This window comes from Dipteris shenzhenensis, chromosome 12 (assembly GCF_047967505.1).
Source record: "Dipteris shenzhenensis isolate YYH24624 ecotype China chromosome 12, Dip_SZ_1.0, whole genome shotgun sequence".
In the NCBI taxonomy this organism is placed as follows: Eukaryota; Viridiplantae; Streptophyta; class Polypodiopsida; order Gleicheniales; family Dipteridaceae; genus Dipteris; species Dipteris shenzhenensis.
In genome coordinates, this window is record NC_141607.1 from 17788381 (window position 1) to 17810102 (window position 21722).

At 43.7% G+C, this 21722-nt stretch overlaps 1 protein-coding gene across 2 annotated transcripts in view; it reads right to left on the reverse strand.

Annotated features, from left to right (window-relative positions):
• The window catches only part of LOC147895914 (DUF21 domain-containing protein At2g14520-like), a 109493-nt gene that overhangs the window by 39948 nt on the left and 47823 nt on the right, over positions 1 to 21722 (reverse strand). For both annotated transcript variants that reach the window (XM_087382431.1, XM_087382430.1), the window contains 3 exons: positions 15090 to 15136; positions 14662 to 14962; positions 8057 to 8155 (listed from right to left, as the gene is read on the reverse strand). In XM_087382431.1, coding sequence (XP_087238557.1) covers positions 8117 to 8155; positions 14662 to 14962; positions 15090 to 15136 — 387 coding nt within the window. In that variant the 3' untranslated portion in view covers positions 8057 to 8116. The remainder of the gene's footprint in view (positions 1 to 8056; positions 8156 to 14661; positions 14963 to 15089; positions 15137 to 21722) is intronic.

A 21722-nucleotide genomic window follows, 5' to 3' on the forward strand; every position in this document is an offset into this window, starting at 1 on the left:
AGAGGCTGCCCTTTTGTCTCTCGTTTGCTTCTTGATTGGAAGCATATTTTATCCCACTTGGAATGGCATGGCAGGGATTCTTTGTCGGGAAATTCCTTGAGGGCTGAGAATATTTATTGGTCCAAAGTATACACCCTCCTTCGGCTATACAAGAACCTAGGCGTTCTTATTTTATATCTTTCAAAGGCATTTCTTCTGTGGCGGATGTACTTCAGGATGATGGCACTCTTTTATCTTTTTCTACGGCTGCTAGCAAATATGGTTTGGGAGCTCATTATTGTCCTTTATGACATAAAATTTCCGAAATGCTGCAACCTTTTTTGCCAGTACCTCGTTTGGAACTTCAGGATAGGCTTGAGGATTGGACTCTACATTCTTCTTCCTCTTCAACGCGTCCTTTGAAGCTCTCACATATCACAGTGCCTTCTCTGTTTAAAGTGTTGTTACTTCCACCTTGGAATTCTGACAGAGCAAATTCTGTTTGGCATATGGATCGCCCACTAAAGTGGTGGAGAAAGCAACTGCGTCTCCTTTGGCATTATAAAGTCCCTCTTCGGCAACAGCTTTTCCTTTGGCGAGTCCTACTTGGCATTTTTCCATCTGGACAGTTACTCGCGCATAGACATATTGCTCCGACTGTTTGCCACAGATGTCTACATTCTGCTGAATCTGTGCTTCACATCTTTTGGCACTGTCCACACACTTGTGATTTCCTTGCTCTCATTCGACAGGGGCTTCGAGTGAGATTTCCTACTGTTACTTTTGGCAGGTTCTTCTCGTTATTTGGTTTCATCCAGCTAGACAGGGTTTTGATTTACTTTTTGTTTGGGTGCGCTACTAGGCACTGTGGACTCTATGGATGGACAAAAATCATAGTCTTTGGTGATCCTACTTTTCCATCTTTTGTTTTTTTCAAACGATCTCTGCAGCAATCGCTTTATGATTGCTTTCAGACTCATTTGATTGATCATGATGTATATATAGCTTAAATTGAGATTTTCAGTTGAGTAGTAGTTACTCCGCTTTTGAAGTAACTATGAATGTAATTATTTTACAGCAATAAAATATTTCTTCTCACCAAAAAAAGAAAAAGTGTGTGTCTTCCCTTGGGTCCTCCTCTCGTCCTTTGAGGCTATCTCAGATTACTGTGCCTGCATTATAACAAAATCCTTTTGCCTCAACCCTGGGTTTCAGAAAGGGGTAATTCTCTTTGGCGAATGCATCGGCCAGCTAAGTGGTGGAGAAAAAGACTACGGCAACTTTGAACATACAAGGTTCCAACTTCGGCGGAAATTTTTCCATCTGGACAATTGCTGGCTCGTAGGCACATTGCTCTTGCTTTATGTCATCGGTTTCTGATTTCTCAAGAGACTGTGCCTCATTTATTCTGGCATTACCCTTCTTCTCAGCAGTTTTTCGATTCTCTTCGACAGACGCTACGAGCGAGATTCCCGACTCTTCTCTTTGGGAAATAATTTCTACCTCTTTGGTTTTCATCCACAGCAACCGGAGTTTCATCTCTTCTTTGTTTGGGCTCGCTATTGGACACTTTGGACTTTATGGATAGACCGCAATTGTAAAGTCTTTAGTGATCCCAATTTTTCTTTGTTTGCTTTCTTTAAGCGTTCTCTGCAGCAATCTTTCTTTGCTTGCAGACTCACCAGATAGATCAAGATGTATGTTTGGCATATACTGAGATCTTCAGTTGATGTATTTTCTAGCGCCTCTTTTTTGAGGTGACTATTCTTGTAATATAATCAATTAAAGCTTTCACTAAAAAAATGTGTGTACAGTGTGTGTGTGTGTGTGTGTGTGTGTGTGTGTGCGCGCATGTGTGGCTTTGTGTGTGTGTTTGGATGTGGTGTGTGTGTGTGTGTGTGTGTCGACGGAGAGCTGCTGCTGTCTACGTGAGGTGCGCGTGAGAGTCGACAGAGCTGCTGCCCTGTGTACGTGAGGTGTGCGTGAGAGTCGACGGAGCTGCTGCTGCTGCCCGCGGAGAGAGACGAAGCTGCCGCTGTCGGACGCGCGTCTGCCTGCTGCTTCCCTGCGCGCATCTGCCCGCGTGCATCTACCCTGCGCACATTTGCTTGCGCCCATCAAGTCTACCCGCTTTGCCCTGCGACCTTCAGAAGCTTCCCTCAACTACATCGCCCCGCTCCTGCTCGCCTGCTTTAGCCGCTGCTGTCCGCCCCTTCTTGCCGTCTGTTTTCCTGCCTTTTGCTGTGCTTCACCCGTTCCATATCTGTGCATCCCCTCTGCCCTCTTTCATCCTAACTTAGGCCATTATTGCCCCCCGGCTGTCTGCTCTCCTCTTCTTTCGCTTTATCAATCCTGCCCTGCTTACCTCCATGGAGGATCACATTAAAAGTTATTCTCGGAAGGACTTGTCCCGGGACCCCAAAAGACAGCAAGTCGAATTGTCTACTTCAGCCTCTGAAGATGCTCACTATGTTTTCGACATGCTCAAGGATGAGTTCCACCAGAGCCGGAAGGAGTGGGCCAAACCTCCCCCGGCCCTTAAGTACAAGCTGAAGCTGCCCTCACTGGTTACTCCTCTCCGGAAGTTTTCTCAGCAAGCAGTTATCATTTTCTTCCCTGGAAAGTTACCTTCTGCAAATGATGTGGCTCAGTGGGTTCAAGCTTTGTTGGGAGGTTGCTTTGTTGAAAGAGTATATTTTGCTTCTCGAGGTTTTTATGAGGTGCACTTTTTAGATGCCTCATATCGCCAGCAGATATTGGAGATGTCCCCTCTATTCTATGGCAGACAAATGGTGCATGTCATGCCATGGTCGCCAAATAAGGTTTATCACGGTCTCATTCGACATCACTGCCCTGTATGGGTTGAGGTAGTGGATTTTCCAGATTATATGAGGGTTGAGTTACCAAGTCTGGCAGCTACTTTGGGGCAAGTTGTATGCCCACCCCGTCCTTCGGATAATCGAAATCAGTTTTGTGTTCTTTGGGACACAGATCACCCAACCCCTCCTTCCATTGCAGTAGAGGTGGAGGATGTTCCCTTGGGCGAAAAATATTTTGACTTGAAATGGGGAGTATTTGCAAGTGCTTGTTTTACTTGTCATAAGTTTGGCCATCTAGCTTCACAGTGTCCTGCAGTCCTGCATCAGCTCCCACCTATGACTATTGCTCTAGAAAATACTACCCCTCCAACTTATGGTCCAGGGCCTAAGGCTATGCCTAGCAAGTTGGGTGATGTGACATCTAAATCTGTTCTTCCCAAAGAAAGTGTGGTCCATGTTCCAGCCAAGCAAAAGGATAAGGGAAAGGGCAAAATTTCAGAATCTAATGCCTCTCCCCAAGGTGCCTGGCAGCAACCCAAAAAGGTATTTGCGCTTAAGCCACGACTATTACAATCTCAGCACTGGGATGCCTCTACTTCCACCCCTGGTCAAGCCTCTACCCCTGCTGATAGCCTAACTTCTCGATTGTGGGTTGATGTGCTCAAGAAGGGCATTCCTGCATGTGACAATGATGAGGACGATAGAGCTAATGATCCAGGAGGCCAGGTGGACGTCGATGTCATGGTTGAGGCCTGACACCTTATATTTTTACTATGTTTCTAGGTTCGACTGTACATATCTTCTATGTCTGCTTCAATTACTTGCATTACATACAATGTTCAAGGTCTTTGCAATATCAATAAGTGGAGACTTTTTTGGCACTATGTACATAGAATGCACCCCGATATAATTTCCTTACAGGAACACAATCAACACTTCTTGGCTGGCCAGCAAGGTCACTTTGCTGGTTATGACATCTTTTATGCTGGTACAATGCACTTTTCGGGGGTATGCATGCTGGTGAAACATGATATGCAGCCCACGGTTGGTCACAATGACTCCCAGGGTCAATGGATGGTAATCAGATGCATCTGTCATGCCGATCTTTATGAAATAGCATCGGTTTATGCCTCTCAAACTTCTGCGACAAGAGCTCAAATGTGGGCCTCCCTCAAGCAATATCCATGGCTGTCTAATGCTTTTTTGTGTGGAGACTTTAATAACTCGCCTGCCATGCAAGACAACACCACTCATCAATCTCACATGATCCCCATTGAGCTTCGACATTGGGAGGATATGCTTTCTTTCTTGCATGCAGAAGATTTATGGCTCTCAACAAGGGACAGAGATATGGGTTATACATACCATCACAATGCTTTCACTCATTACTGGGCTCGACTTGACAGATGGTATTTGTTGCATGCTCAGCAGTATGCTAGTTTCACATGTGCATTATGGGTTGATCATTCCCTCTTGCTGTCTGATCACTTCCCAGTATGCTTGACATTATCTATAGCACGATTGACAGATGATATGCCTTTTTTTAGTCGTCGTCTACTCCATATTAATAGTGCTTATTTGCTTCATCAACAATTTCAGAACATGGTGAGAGTGGCTGTCCGCCCCCTCCTCTTACATGCTCAGGAGGACATGGATTTTGCTTGGATCAGTCTTGCCCATCGCTTGCAGGTTGTTATTCAAGATTATGGACGGAGTCACATGGAAAACCTCAGGCTTAAGCTGAAATGGGCTCAATCTCACAAGCAACAAATGGATACAATCAGCTCTTATAGGCAGCTCACCTCCTTTGAACAGGACTCTTGCGCTTATGCGGTTCATATCATCCATCAAAATAATCTTCGCAAATTAAAGAAGTGGCAAATCCGAGCTCGCATGAAACCCCTTTTGGATAAGGGTTGCTCTTCCAAGGCCTTCTTTAAAAGCCTGCATGCGGATAGGCGAAAGGAGGATATTTGCAGGATCAGGCAGGATGATGGCACCTGGACCACCTCCAAATCAGAATTGGAATCGCAATGCTCTAGTCATTTTCAGCATCTCTTTTCTCCTCAGCCTGATTATTCGATGCAAGTGAATGCAGCTAGGTCTCAATTTCTTATGCATGTTCAGCCTATATTGTCTCAGGAACAAGCTCATGCATTGGAGCAGCCATTTATGCTTAATGAACTGGATGATGCTTTGAGCCATTTACGTAAAGGCAGCTCTCCTAATTGGGATGGATTGACTGTTGAATTTTTTCGTGCATTTTGGGGTGATCTCAAGGACACTCTTCTTCTTATGATCAATCACGCTTGGGCAGAACAATCTCTTCCTCCTTCTTGGAAACATGGCCTTGTCAAATTGATCCCCAAAAAAAAGTTGTGTGAGACAATGGCTGATTGGCGGCCCATATCTCTTATGCCAGTCATTTACAAACTCATTGCCAAGATGATTGTCCTTAGGGTTCGATTTATCTTGCAAGCAAGGACTTCATCCCAGGCAGTATGGGTTTGTTCCCAGAAGGCAGATTACTGACAATATCTCCAATGTTTTGCTTGCAATTGAGTATGCCAAATATTCTAAACAAGATGTTCTCATTCTGCAAGTGGACATTGCGAAAGCATTTGATACTGTCCATTGGGATTTTATTTCTCAGACTATGCATAAATTGGGATTTGGCCCTCGGCTGGTACATGTTATTTACTGGTTGTATTCTCATGCCACTGCGCAGTGTCTGCTTGGTAGTGGGTTGTCAAGGACATGGACTATGACCCGTTCAGTGAGACAAGGATGCCCTCTTAGTTCGCTACTGTATGCCATTGCTACTCATCCGTTATTGTTGCATATGGACCATCTTGCAGATACTGGGCAGCTTCATGGCTTGCAAATTCCAGGGGCACAGCCGTTTCTTGCACACGCATATGCTGATGATTCATATTTCATGCCCAGGAATTCTCAACGTGACCTCTCTCATTTGATGCATACTTTGAATGATTTTGGCATAGCTGCTGGACTGCATATCAACTTTCAGAAATCGAATCTTCTAGCATTGAAAGAAGCTGATTGGCATGCACTTCTCTGGCCAAGCCACATTATTTCTTCCCATACCATTGTGAGGCATTTAGGGTATCCCATTGGCTGGAATATCACCCCTCAACAACAGCTTAAATGGGTGCTTCAAAAGATTAACAAGAAGCTGGAATACTGGCACTTGTCAACTTGGCCTCTACATGTTCGACTTCGTACAGTCTATCATTATGGCATATGTGCAATTTTATTTGCCTCTTCTTCACTGGTCTTTTAAGCATTTGGCTTCCTATATGTCCCAGGCTATGGAGATATTTTGGAAAAGTAAATCTCACAAAAAGGCTTTGCGACTACTTCCCATGCAGTCTGTTTGTTCTCCCAAGACTCATGGGGGACTGAATATTCTCAATCTTCAGTTTCATATGTTGGCAAGAAAGAGCACTATGATTGCTAATTTTTTTCAGCAAAAACAGCCATGGGCTATTATGTTAGCAGCTATGTGTGGAAACATGAAGTCCCACGCATATGGGCATTGGATTACAGATCACTGGGAAGCAGTCATGACCACATTTCAGGGGAAAATTCCTGGCTGTCCTGTTTCTACTGCTTTTATTCATGATTGGAAGAGAATTCTCTGTTATGTTAAATGGTCAGGTGCTTCCTCCCATCATGGTAATTCTCTTCGTTTGGAAAGCATCCATTGGAGCAAGGTGTTTGAATCGCCTCTTGCTTTACAGGCACCTATTAAAGCATATAATCTCATGAAATTGGGCATAAGATTTGTCGGAGATGTGGTGGATCAATATGGTTATGTGCTTTCATTTCCACAAGCTTGCAGGACATTCCCCTTGGGTCTGCATCATAGGCCCATTTGGAGAATACTTACAACTATGTTGCAGCCATTTGTTCCTGTTCCTCCGCTATTTGTACAGAACAAATTACTGGACTCGAATCTGACTTCCTTGTCTCCTGCTACCTGTTCACTTTCAATGCACAATTTGACATCCTCGATGGTCTACAGATTTCTTCTTCCACCGCCATGGATTGATAAGCATGCCAACACTCTTTGGAATTTGGATAGGCCTTTATCTTGGTGGCAATCAAAACTCAAAAATTTTTGGAAAGCTAAATTGCCATTGAAACAGAGGCTTTTCTTTTGGAGATGTATAGTGGGAGCTTTTTCCATTGGGGTGAAATTGGAAGCACGTCGTATTGCTTTCTCTTCCTGCCCCCGTTGCTCTCATCACCGTGAGACAGTTCCCCATTTGTTATGGTCTTGCCCGCACTCTCGGATATTGATCACTCATGTCTCTCATTTGCTACAGCTTCGGTTTCCCTCTATCAGATTCGGGAAACTATTCTAGATGTTTGGATGCTTCTCATCTCAGATATCTCCATTCCTCCTTTTCTTTCACTGGGCTCGTTTTTGGATACTATGGACTATTTGGACACAAAGATTGCATTTTAGGATGGGACAACATTTTCCTTAGGCATATGCTTTCTTCAGAATGTCCCTCAAGCAATCTTTATATGATAGTTATGCTGCAAGGGACTTGGATGCTACTAGCCTTGAAGTGTTTTCTCACTGTTTTTGAGTTCTTCCATTAGGCACTCTTTTGGAGTCTAATGTCATGTACATTGATTTCATGTTAATTTTGTAGTTACTGGTTTCACAAAAAAAAAGTGTGTGTGTGTGTGGTTTCATCACTGCATCAGTTTTTACAGACCAACAATTTGAAGCTGGAGGATGCAGTGTTTGATCCTCCTCCAGCTTGATATGTCACTTTTTACTTGGCTACCTCATGACTTTTGCTCTGAGGTTTTACTTGTAAAAACTTTTTCCTTGTACTTATTGGTGGGTTTTTACCTCTTTTGAGGTTTCCCACACAGAAATATAAAGATTTCACTTAAAAAATGTGTGTGTGTGTGTGTGTGTGGCTTAGGGTGGGTGGGTGTGGGGGTGTGTGTGTGGGGGTGGGTTGTGGGAGGGGAGGGGCACAGGAAGGGAAAGGGGGGAGGGACATGGTATACAGAAATTGGGACCAGAAAGTACAAACTCAAGTTTCGAAACTCTTCTAGTTTTTTGGAAACATTTCAGGTTCTACATTTCAAAGCATTTCTGGTAACTAAAGTACAGCAATGGCAGGACATAACCAAAGCATGCATTTGTAAACACATTTTTTTCCTAGAAAATGCAATTCGAAACACTTTGCATTAGAAAGAACACAGCTTACCACATTCCAATGTTTTTTATATACCATTAAGACTTTCAATAGACTCTGATGATAAGATCTTCAGGCCTTTTTCAACTCTTTTTGCTGTGTACCAAGCTCCTGCAATCATTTCCAAACGCAAGCATTAAATTTAACCATGTGTTGGAGACAAGAGCAAAATGATTGGATATGCTAAAACAAAAAATGAAAAAATTCCTGATGTGATTTCATTAGCTAGTTCAGCCACATTAATTCCACAACATACTATCTATGATTCATGCTGCTAAAACAAGTATTTGCTAGAAGGAAAGAGGATTATTAAACTTTGAAAAAAAAAACCCTTCCGTTAAACAAAAATGGTTGATGATGCTATTGCTTCTTTGGCCAATTCAGCTCAAATAAGGAAAAAGGAAAAAGCAAGTTAGGGGAAAATAACACATCTTCTCATGAGGGATGGCAGACTGCAAAGAAGACGGTGCCTCTCAAACAAAGACCACTCCAATCTCGTAATTGGGATGCCTCTGCTCCTTCTCCAGGACAATCTTCTACCTCTCCAAGCAACCCCATCTCAAAGGCATGGGTTAATGCAGTCAAGAAAGGTCTTCCCCTTTGTGAAGAAGATTATATTATCAGAGAATTGGATGCTGAGGGTCAGCAAGACCCTGTGGCAATGGCAGAGGCTTGAGGCCTCCCGTTCTTTTGGAGGAATGATCATCTCTTGTATATATCTTCATGCGTGCTTCTCTTAAATGTTTTTCCTATAATATACAGGGCCTTTGCAACCAAAATAAATGGAGGCTTCTATGGCATTATATAAATACAACTCATCCAGATGTTGTGTGTTTACAAGAGCATAATCAGCATTTTTTTGCTGGCCAGCATGGGTTTTTTTCTGGATATGATATATTTTATTCAGGATCTGAACAATTTTCCGGGCTGTGCATTCTAGCCAGACATGAACTGCAACCTTGGATAGCATATAATGATCTTGGTGGACGATGGATGATCATCCAATGTATGGTTAATGGAGAGATTTTTGAAATAGGATCTTTGTATGCCTCTCAGAATTCAGCTTCCAGAGCTCAAATGTGGAACTCCATCAAGCAATATCCTTGGTCTTCAAATGCTTTACTTTGTGGTGATTTCAACAACTCTCCTCATTGGAAGGACAATACCACACATAAATCTCATATGCAGCCCTCTGAAATTCAGCAATGGGAACATATGACATCATCTCTTCAATTTGCAGATTTATGGACAGCAACTCACCCATCAGTTATGGGATTCACATATCATCATAATGCTTTTACATAATATTGGGCCAGGCTTGATAGCTATTATCTCATTCATGCTCAGTAATATGATGGATATACATGTCAAATGTGGACTGATTATTCACAACAATTATCTTATCATACTCCACTTTGGCTAGCCCTTTCTTTTGGTATGCCTCTGGATGATTTGCAGCTCTCCTCAGTCAGGTATTTACAGGTCAATCAATTATATCTCACACATGAAAAATTCCAGCAAATGATCAGACTGGCTTGCAGGCCATTGCTATCTCATGCTCAGGCGGATCTGGAATTTGCTTGGACCTCTTTCACACATCGTATTCAAAATGTCATAAAGGAATATGGAAGATGGTACATGGCAGAAACCAGACAGCATATCCATTGGGCAAAATCAAACAAGCAGTATTTGGTACAGCTTGGTCATCAAAGATCTCTATCTGCTTCTGAGCAGCATTTATTGTCCTGTGCTTCCTCTATAATAGATGCCAATGATAAACGCACGCTGTCCAAATGGCAGATCAGGGCTAGAGCTAAACCTATGCTAGATAAGGGCTGTTCCTCAAAACCTTTTTTCGGAACTTACATGCAAATAGACAAAGCCAATCAGGAAACCAGATGGCCTTTGGACCCAGACTCTATCTTAGCTGGAGAAACAATGTTTGGATCATTTTCAGCTTCTTTTTTCTCAGCCATCTTTTTCTACACCTCGGGTTGTTTCTCCTATTGTCTCTTTGCAAAAAAAGCCTCAATGCTGGAAATGTCTTTTACAGATGTGGAATTGGATGAAGCTCTTCGGCATTTGGGTAAACATAAATCCCCTGGCTGGGATGGTCTGACGGTTGAATTCTTTGAAGCCTTTTGGCCTGAATTGAAGGGTCCAATTCTGCAGTTCCAATTCTGTCTGATGTTCACGCTTTGGAACTTGAACATCCCTTCACTGAAAGGGAATTGTCTGATGCACTGAGATCCTGTGGCAGATGGAAATCCCCAGGATGTGATGGTCTCACTGTTGAATTTTTTCTTGCATTCTGGGATCTTCTTAAATTCACCTTGCTGCAAATGGTAAATACAGCATGGCAAAATCAGCAGATGCCTTTGTCATGGAAAAAGGGTCTTCTCAAGCTGATTCCAAAAAAAGCAGCTATCTGATTCACTGGGTGATTGAAGGCCAATCACACTCATGCCAGTCATTTACAAGATCATTGCCAAAATGGTGGTTGATCGGATTAAAGGTTATTTGCATGATGGGTTGCATCCCTCCCAATATGGCTTTGTTCCACGTCGCCATATCACAGATAACATTGCCAATGCTTATATTGGGATTGAATATGCCAAATACACGCAGCAGGATGTTCTACTCTTGCAGGTAGATATTGCAAAAGCCTTTGACACAGTTCAATGGGATTTCATCTCGCAAACTATGCGAGCTTTGGGGTTTGGACAAAAAATGCAGCAGGTTATTTACTGGCTTAAAAGAGATAGCAATGCGGCTTGCATTATCTCTGGGGATATCTGTGATGAGTGGACTCTTCGTTGTTCGGTCCGCCAAGGATGCCCTCTCAGTGCTTTACTGTATGCCATTGCTACTCATCCTATGCTACAATATATTGATCATCTTGTGGCTACAGGATCACTTCATGGCTTGGAATTGGATGCTAATCGCAGCATGGTTGCTCAAGCTTATGCTGATGATTCTTTCTTTACCCCGAAGAATACGCCCCATGATCTTGGTGCCTTGATGCAGGCCCTCTCTATTTATGGTTTGGCAGTTGGTCTTCAAGTTAATTTTCAGAAGTCTAAGCTGCTCCCTTTACATTCCAAAGACTGGCATAGTCTATTATGGCCCCAGGATATTATTCCACCCACTTAGTTTGTTTGTCATCTCGGTTACCCTTTGGGGTGGGAACTCACTCGTCGACAACAAACTGATTGGGTTTTGGCTAAGCTTCGAAAAAAGCTTGAGTATTGCAAACTGGCAACCTGGCCTTTGCACGTTCGTCTTCGAATAGTGCAGTCCATCCTTGTGGCATATATTCAATTTTACTAGCCATTGATCATGTTCACTAAGGCAGATCTTACATCTTTCATGTCTGTCTTTATGGAACTCTTCTGGCGATCCAAACATGGCAGAAAAAGTCTCAGGCTGCTTTCAATGCATCACATTTGTTCTCCCGAGATGCATGGTGGATTGAACATCATGGATATTCATGTGCATATTCTTGCCCACAGGGAAAAAATGTTGCTGCAATTTCTGCAAGGTGATCAGCCTTGGGCTCTTATGATTAGGACTCTGGTCACTCATATCAGTATTTCTGCATTTGGTCATTGGCAACTCGATCAATGGGATTTCTTTTTTTGCTGCACTGATGGCACTTTGCCTGGATGCCCTTTTGTCTCCCGCTTGCTTCTTGACTGGAAGCATGTTCTTTCTCATCTGGAATGGAATGGACAGCAATCTTTGCTTGGGAATTCTTCGAGAGCTGAAAGCATTCACTGGTCGAAAGTCTTTCAGCCTCCCTTGGCTTTACAGGAACCTCGACGTTCCTACTTTGTCTTGTTTAAAGGCATCACCTCGATTGCTGATGTTATAGATGATGCTGGTACTGTGCTCCCCTTTTCTCTAGCAGCCACTACATATGGATTGGGCTCTCATTATCGTCCTTTGTGGCAACAAATTACTTCTATCCTTTCGCTCTTTGTTCCGATTCCTCCTTTGGAACTCCAGGACCGACTGGAAGATTGGACTTTGACTTCTCCAGGGTCCTCTTCTCGTCCTTTGAGGCTATCTCAGATTACTGTACCTGCATTGTATAAAATCCTTTTGCCTCAACCTTGGGTTTCAGAGAGAGGTGATTCTGTTTGGCGAATGCATCGCCTAGCCAAGTGGTGGAGGAAGAGATTACAGCAACTTTGGGCCTATAAAGTACCACTTCGACAACAGGTTTTCTTTAAGCGAGTTCTTTTGGGAGTGTTTCCATCTGGACAGCTATTAGCTCATCGACACATTGCTCCTGCACTTTTCCATAGATGTTCTGCTTCTTCGGAGACTGTGCCTCACTTGTTTTGGCATTGTCCGTGCTCTCGTGAGTTTTTTGATCTGCTTCGACAGCACCTGCGAGCGAGATTCCCATCTGTTCCGTTTGGGAAGTTCTTCTGGCTATTTGGGTTTCATCCATCCAGACCGGAGTTTCAGCTTTTCTTCGTTTGGGTTCGCTACTGGACACTATGGACTTTATGGCATATAGGAATTGTAAAGTCTTTGGTGATCCTACTTTCTCTCTGTTTGGCTTTTTTAGGCATTCTTTGCAGCAATCTTTCTTTGATTGCTTGCAGACCGCTGCATAGATCATGAGGTCTTTTTGGCATATACTGAAATTTTTAGTTGATGTAATTGTAGCACCTTTTTTTGAGGTTGCTACTCATATAATATAATCAATCAATGATTTCACCCAAAAAAAAAAAAGTGTGTGTATATGTGTGTGTGTGTGTATATATATATATATATATATATGCTTTTATACTATGGTCTACACCCACTGTTGGGCACTGATGACGTCAGTGGGGATGTCATAGTAGCTAGTCCCTACTATGCATGATGGAGTTTATGGTTCTCAATCTTATGAGTGAGTTTATGGTTTTCAATCTTATGAGTGACTATCGTGAGATTGAAACTGCACTATGTTGTTGTTTTAGAGGATGAGTCTGGGAATGTTCTTGGATTTATCTAGGTATATATATTTTATGGTTTTCAATCTTATGAGTGACTATCGTGAGATTGAAACAACATAGTGCAGTTTCAATCTCACGATAGTCACTCATAAGATTGAAAACCATAAACTCCATCATGCATAGCAGGGATATATACCTAGATAAATCCAAGAACATTCCCAGACTCATCCTCTAAAACAACAACATAGTGCAATTTCAATCTCACGATAGTCACTCATAAGATTAAAAACCATAAACTCCATCATGCATAGCAAGGACTAGCTACTATGACATCCCCACTGACGTCATCAGCGCCCAACAGTGGGTGTAGACCATAGTATAAAAGCATGCTCTCAGACATACAAATCCACACACCCACACATACTTGAGCATCCATTTATACAAAGTCTTCGTACTGAGTTTCTGTCGGCACTCCGGAGGTGAAGGGCAAACTCAGCCATGACGAAGGCTAGCACTAAAGGAGAAGGCTAATCAAAAAGTAGTCCAAATCTCTTCATTCAAGCTACAAGTGCTTGTGAAGTCTAAACGATTTCATTTTAGTCTCTCCCAAACGAGCATCTAAATCTAAATCTAGCTAATAGGGCAACGCACCATTTAAGATAGAAAGAATTATCGCAATACCAGCAGGCCGCAACTTGGACGAAAACTTCACAAGGTGAAATTTGCATGTCCGCTAATACGGCAGAAGCATATACCTAGATAAATCCAAGAGCATTCCCAGACTCATCCTCTAAAAACACAACATAGTGCAGTTTCAATCTCACGATAGTCACTCATAAGATTGAAAACCATAAACTCCATCATACATAGCAGGGACTAGCTACTATGACATCCCCACTGACGTCATCAGCGCCCAACAGTGGGTGTAGACATATATATATAGCATATATATGTATGTATATATACGTATACATATACATACACACACACACACACACACACACATATATATGCCATCATAAGAGGATGTATCCAATCTTACAAATTAAATTTATGTAAAAATCCAAAGACAAAAGAAAGAAAAAGAGACAAGGGAAAAAGGGAGTCTGTGAGAGACATGAAACAAAACTAGGAGTAAAACAGAAAAATAAAAATATATAATAACTTAGCACAAAGAGAGAGAGAGAGAGAGAGAGAGAGAGAGAGTAGTTATTAAAGAAAAAGAAACACCACTGCTAACACAAGGAAACAAAAGATGAACCACCACAAACAGAAGAAACCCAGTGCAAACAGGCATTTATCAAAGCAATCAGACCTAGACTTGATAACCATGTCAGATAGTCTCACTACAGCTTCGTCCTAGACTTTTTAATGGTAGCTCCATTCACAGACATCATAAAACCCATCAAATTCCACCTAAGACCCCATGTGACGAAAAGCCTTTAACGTGCTTGGCCAGTGTGGCAGCTCTGAAGCCACATCAGCTGACAGAAAGAAGAAGAGAGTGGCTAAGAGCAATCACTGCAGAACTTTCCCTAAAACTTGATAAGCCCATATGGAATTCAGAAGAACTATTATCTTTCAAATAGACAATTTCAATTTACATTTCCCATAAAGCAGTGTGCATCATATAGTTGCATCATATAGTATGACTGTCCTGTTTACCTGATTCTTTCTGCTTTTGTCTTCCAAGTACTCTGAGCCTGCTGTCAGACTAGCTGTCATTGGTGATGGAGGCATTGATGTGTTAGGGGAGACATTGACTGTTGGTGTTGTCCTTGGTGCTTGTAACCGAGATGACAAAGGTGAGCCTACCGAAGGCGTAGGCTGAAAAGATGCTATGGGTGAAGTTATTGCAGGTGTCTGCTGAAAAGAAGATAAGGGTGAAACTGTGGCTGTCGGCAAAGATGAGGTAAATGGTGACATAGGTGATATTCCTCCAGGTGGCAGCATGGTCACTTTAATCCTGCAGAGATCACCTTTAAGTGAGGATTACATCTACCCACCTTCCATTTTCAAAAATCATCATAGAATTTGAACAAAGCAAACAACTTGTAGAATACACATTTAGATTTCAGGGGTTTAAAAATTACTTGTTATGCACCTCAATGTACTCGTCTGTCTCATCTAAAATTTCCTCCTGCACTAGGAAAAACATTTCCACATTAGCCTCAAACTTCAACATCTAAATCCTTTTAGCATGTTATACTTGCACGAAGACACTAAAAACGTGATAAGACACTAACGTAGTTCAAAAAATTGAGAAAGGACAGTACCTCCCGTGAGATCAACAACAAGTAACACCTGATCGACAAGGTGTTCCAGTATCTTCATTACCAGCTGTAGCTGGCCTACTATTTCTTAGCAGTATGAACACAGAGAGAGTATAGGCTCATGCAGCAGCTACTATACAAGTATATATCATTTCCTAGAAGCTTACATAGGACCCCTCGGTTAGCATGTATGCATGATTGCACATTGTGACATATTATCAAGTTGTAATTGCCGAAAAGGTTTTCTGCTTTGTTTGCCAGCCTCATTCCCTATTTCTGTTTGTTCCTCGAGTTATCTTGCTTTTACCACCTCTACTTTTAACTATTAGTACTTGAGTTTGACTTTGTTTAAATTGTTCTCCTGTGCTCCTTTCTTTTGTTTCAGTTCCCCTTTTCGTTCTTCTCTCCCGTTCTTTTCGAGCACATTCACAAGTTTCTCCTGTCTGTTCCCAACACACAATATGTGACATCTGACGTGAAGCTAAGTATTCCAGGTAGCTATGCCAGCTTGTTAAAGAACTCATTGAGAAACACAAAAATTAATAGCTTCAGGTGGGGAATTTTTTGTATTCAGTTAACGTGAAAAAGGATAGATTTGGATCAAAGATAGTCGCTTGCCGTGAAACATAGTATTTGAAGTCACAGGGCAGGAACATAAAATATACAATTTTAAAAAGTTTAAGATATAAACCTTTTTTACTGTCCAAGGTTTCTCAAGGATTTCTTCATGAAGAGCTTTCTATATTTTGCAAGATTGAACACAGTGGTCATAATCCCCGTGTGTGACTGGGTAGAACGTTAGAGCCGAGATGGAAGATTTTTCAGCCACTCTTGAGATGACAATGGTATGGTTATGTAGGCTAGACTTAGCTTAATTATTCTAGTCTATTTCCAGTTCGAATTTTGTGAAGGGTGTATTCTTGGCAAGTTGCATCGAATGCCTTTTCCAAAGGATGGATCAGTACATGTAAGATGCTTTCAAACCAGTTCTAGAATCAAAACAATCAGAAGTGATAGAGGAGGGAAGTATATGTAAGATGCTTTCAAAGCATATTAATCAGAACATGGGATTATGCATCATATGACAGTGCCTTTGGCCCCACAACTAAATGGGGTTGCAGAGGGGAGAAACGGGTCAGTTATGAGGATGATGCAGTGTATCCTCAAGCATAAGAAATATCCAAAGGTATTTTGGGGAGAGGCTATAACAACATCCACATATAAGAATTGATGTTCTACAACAGATTGGTCAATATTACAGCTTTTTATGCATTTTGTAGGTACAAGACCAAGGTCAGTCACTTCATACAGTTTGAATCATTGGCATGTGCTTTGGTTCCAGACCAGCAGAGATAAATGCTAGATGATAAGGGTATCAAATGCACTTTCGTTGGGTATAGTACTAGGAGAAAGGGTTTTAGACTCTATAATCCCACTACGCGAAAGCAGAGATGTAGAGTTTAAAGACGATGAGAGCATGATGCCTGAAATACTTGGGATGCCACTTGATGATGATACACCTTTGGATGTGATTCAGTTTGAGCCTGGTTAGTTGCCACATTATAAGGTACATTCTCATATCTCACATGTTAGAAAATAGGAGGGAATGAATCACTCAATCCTCCACCCAAGATCTCTCCAACTCTCACACACTCAACTCAGATAGATGATCACAGATGCAACAAACACACACTCAGAAATATAGACGGAGAGAGAGAGATTATATTCATCCACCGGGCCTTGGAGAGGGGCTTTCAGTTTCGCACTGGATGATAGAGTGAATGGAGAAGTGGGCCTTTTATAGGCACTGCCCAGGCCCCTTCAGATGACCAACCAGCAGGGCCAGTACCCTGTCTGGTGGCCGACCACATGAGCCCCATTAAACCGCCCAGGGTTGGCCCTGGTCAGTGGCCCTGGTTGGGCCGACTTGGCCTGCCACAGGCCCCTATATAAGGGTGCCCTGTGCAGCCAGTCTGCGCTGCTGCAGGAGCCTCCACGTGAGGCCTAAAGCCCCTATATACCTGCTGTGGCAGACAGCGACCAGCCCATGTGCTGGTCGCCTATTTCTACCATGCTGTCCTCCCTCTGTTTCTGGCCTGAGTCTCTCTCCCAGCCCTCCTACCTCTCACTGCCCCTTGTCCCCTCAAATTGGGGGCTCACAGGTGGGCATAGTGAGAATCCAACACCCCCCCTCAATGTCACAACTGTGGGCCAATCCCCATACGTCTGATGAGGTGTTCCATCTGTTCTCGAGGGAGTGCCTTCGTGAAGAGGTTGGACAAGTTGTCGGCGGTTGGGCAGTACATGAGCTCAATCACGTCGTCGATGATGAGCTCTCGAACAAAGTGGTAATGAACTTCAATGTGCTTGGTCCACGCATGGTACACTGGATTCTTAGCAATGGCTATGCAACTCTGATTGTCGCACATCAGCACTCTTGCACTCTCCCGACACACGTCCATGTCCTCCAGAATCCACCTCAACCACAGTGTCTCACAAGCTGCTGTACACACAGCTCCGTCCTTTGCCTCTGTAGATGAAAGGGCCACTGTGGGTTGCTTCTTACTCAACCAAGAGATGGCACCAGATGCAAGTAAGAAGCAATACCCTATTAATCTTCTGGTGTCAGCATCACCCGCCCAATCACTGTCACAGAACCCGCCTAGTTCGATGCCTTTGGTATAGGTGATCCCATAGGTGTAAGTACCCTTTAGATACCTCAGCACCCGTAAACTTGTATCCCAATGACTCTTCCTGGGAGAAGCAGAGAACTGGCATAATAGCCCAACTGCATAACAAATATCAAGTTGAGTATTGGTAAGGTAAAGTAAACTTCCTACCAATCGTCGGTACAAAGGAGTATCGACTGGCCGGGATGTGTCGTGAATACTTAGCTTGAGCCCAACCTCCATGGGAATTACTGCTGTCCTGCAATCCTCCATCTGGAATCTCTTCAGAAGTTCTCTGCAATATTTCTCCTGTGAAATGAAGATCCTGTCTTTGGCCTGCTTTACTTCTATCCCAAGGAAGTTGTGTAATAACCCAAGGTCAATCATCTCAAACTCAGACATGAGTAGCTCCTTGACCTGAGAAATCTTCTTAACATGGTCACCTGTCAAGATAAGATCATCAACATACAGGATGAGTACCAATCGCAACCCCTTCTCAATAAACAAGTAGAGGTTTGCCTCAGAAGGGCTCCGACTTAGCCCTATCTTCTGAAAGAATACATCAATCCTTTGGTACCAAGCTCTGGGGGCCTGTTTCAACCCGTATAATGCCTTCTTCAACCTGCAAACCTTTAATGGGGACCATGGATCTTGAAAGCCCGGTGGCTGCTCTACGTATACCTCCTCCTCAAGGGTTCCATTAAGGAATGCGTACTTCACGTCCATTTGAAAAATAGGCCACTGGAATTGGGCAGCAAGGGCAATCACTGTCCGAATAGTAACCATGCGAGCTGTGGGAGCAAAAGTTTCATCAAAATCCATGCCTTCAGTTTGAGCAAAACCTTTGACCACTAACCTTGCTTTGTACTTATCCAAGCTGCCGTCTGATTTGTATTTAAGTTTGTATACCCACATAGTGCCGATGACTTTCCGTCGCGGAGGCCTGGCCACTAAGTCCCAGGTATTGTTCTTCAAGATAGCATCCATCTCTGCCTGCATGGCAGCCTGCCATTCTGGATTGTCCTTCGCCTCCTCGAAGGTCCTTAGCTCTTCAAGCTGAGCCATCAACGCAAAGTTCACGGATGGGGTCTTCTGAAGACATTGGGACCGACGCAATCCGGGACTGCTACTCTCAGGTATTTCAGTGAATCGAGAGTCTTCCAATGTTCTTAGGTACCATTGGGGCAACCTCTTCTGCTTCTCAGTGGGAGGAGGAACTGGAACTGCTTCTAGAACATCTTGCTCTTCCTCGATACCTTGTGGAACATCAGCTTCCAATTTCGCCACCTCTCGGATGGTCAACCTGGGGCGAGGTGGGTTCGGGGGGTCGAACAATCTCCTCCTCCTCAATTTAAGGCTCCTCCTGGGATTCATGTTCCTTTTCCTTGAAGACAACATCCCGACCGATAAAGATCTGCTTCTTTACTGGGTCGAAGAGTCAATAGGCCTTGGATTCTTCGCTATACCCAACAAAGATACATTTTCTACTCCGGGAATCAAGCTTGGTCCTGTCTTCCTTGTGCACATACACCATGCGTTAGAACCAAAAATGCGAAGATGAGTGAGGGCTTCTTACCATAAAATGCCTCATATGGAGTCTTGTCCTTGACGGCCTTCGTCTTGGTCCTGTTGAGAATGTGTACGGCTGTATTGCTAGCTTCACTCCAATAGGCTTTAGAAAGGTTCCTCCCTCGGAGCATAGCAAGCCCTGTCTCCGTGGTGAGTTGTCACTTGATCCCATGCTTGCGACAAAATGTGTGGAACTCATTTGAGGTGAATTCTCACTCCCTGTCTCTACGGAACGTCTTGACATCCTCCCCTGCCTCCTTTTCAACTCTGGCCTTCCAGTCCTTGAACTTCTCGAAAGCCTGTGACTTTTTAGCCAAACAATACACCCAGGTCATTCTACTCAAATCATCCACAAAGAGAAGTTGGGCCACAAATGTCGGCATGAACCAACTCAAGTGGTTTGCTGGCCCGAAACGAGGCCTCTTGTGGAAACTTGTCCCTGTGCTGCTTGCCTTCTAAACAAGCCCTACAGACACCATCATTGCCTGTAATAGGTGGAAGTCCATCCACCATCTTCGATTTTGACATTTCAGCCAAGGTTCCATTGCTGACGTGACCGAAGCGCTCATGCCAAAGTTTGGACTTTCCGTTGTCTTCATAAACCAACATTGCACTGAGGCGGTACAATCTGTTTTCTTCAACTCCTTGGGCCACCATCTGTCCATTTGCTTTGGATGTCACGGTGACCTTGTCGTCTTCAAAGAGAACTGACATGTTGTTCTTGTCCATCTGACTTACACACAGTAAGTTCTTGCAAAGGTTGGATACATAAAGTACTCTAGAGAAATCCTTCTCCTCACCCGCAATCGTAATGAAAGGAATGCTACCAATGCCCTTCACAGGACATGTCCGACTATCCCCGACAGAAACTTTGGAATCCGGGTGTGTACTTTCCATGGTTTTGAACCAAGTCTTTCTGTTAGACATGTGCTTTGAAGCTCCGCTGTCAACATACCAACCCTCCTGGGATTGCCCCAGGAAGAAGAAAAGGCTCAAAAAGCCTTCTCGTACAACAGCTCTCCTTCGCCCTCGACAAGGGGGTGGGACAGCTCCTGCGCCTACTCCCCAACCTAGGCAGGATGGTAGTATTGCTTCTCCACGACAGAGCGCTCCTCCTCCATAGAGTTCCCCTTCGGTACCGCCGTCTCTTGCCTCCGGTGCCTCACATCCCCCAGCCGCACCCACAACACTTTGTTGGCTCTCGGTTCGTACACAACCTCCACCCCAACAGTTTAGGAGGCCGCCGTACTCGACTCCACCTCCTTAGGAGCTTTAGAGTCTCCCGTTATGGTTGTTCCCACTGTTGCACCTCACACAGTCCAAGACGCTTCAGCTACGTTTGCAGCCCTGGTTGCACCTCTTGCCCATACCTAGACGTTGCCCCTCTCCCTGTCCCAATGGTAGCCCCTTTCCCTGGCATCGCACATTCTCAGGTTGGAGGGGCCTCCGCAGCTTTTCAGAGAGAGGGTCTCAAGAGCAGTCTTTAGCTCCCCTCTTGCCCTTCCAGTAACTTTGTCCTTTATATTACCTCATTGCCTCAATCAAAATAAAGGGCCTCTCTTCCCCTGTTGAGGAGTTTGTTTCCGCCACTAGGTCGGGTAAGATGTTCCTTCTACATTCGCCCGCTGATGAAGATTGTTAGCTAGAACATACAGGACCTTGGTGGCATCCCTCACCGCCGCAGACAGCTGATACGGAATCAACTTCATCCAGGTGTTACTGGCGGATGTTTTTACTCTTGCAGGAGCACAAACTGAATGCCAATGATTGTACAAAGTTAGGCAAGCTAATTTCATATCACACCTTTTGGTCACCTGCCTTTGGTACTAGGGAAGATACTTGTATTTTGGTTTCGGATTCTTTTCTCCCCTTGGTTGTCGGACATGGTGTGATCTCACGCTCTAGAAGACTGTGGGTTCTTCTTTTGATTGGGGTCGCAAGGTTGGACTCCTCAATCTTTACGCCCCTAATAATAGAGTATACAAAACGGGCCTGGAGCACTGCCCTCCCAGCCTCTGGAGAGTCACATACAACCTAGAAAAAACCTCGTTCCAAAAGGCGAACATCTTTAAATTAAGGGGTGAGGTTTGGGGAAGCGCCGCAAGCATCCAATCTCTAGCTTGTGACCTGGAAGGGTGAGACCCATAGATGCACGCAATCAAAGTGGTCGAGCATTCAAGCTCTACATCCTTCTTGGGCTGCTACAGCTCGTCTT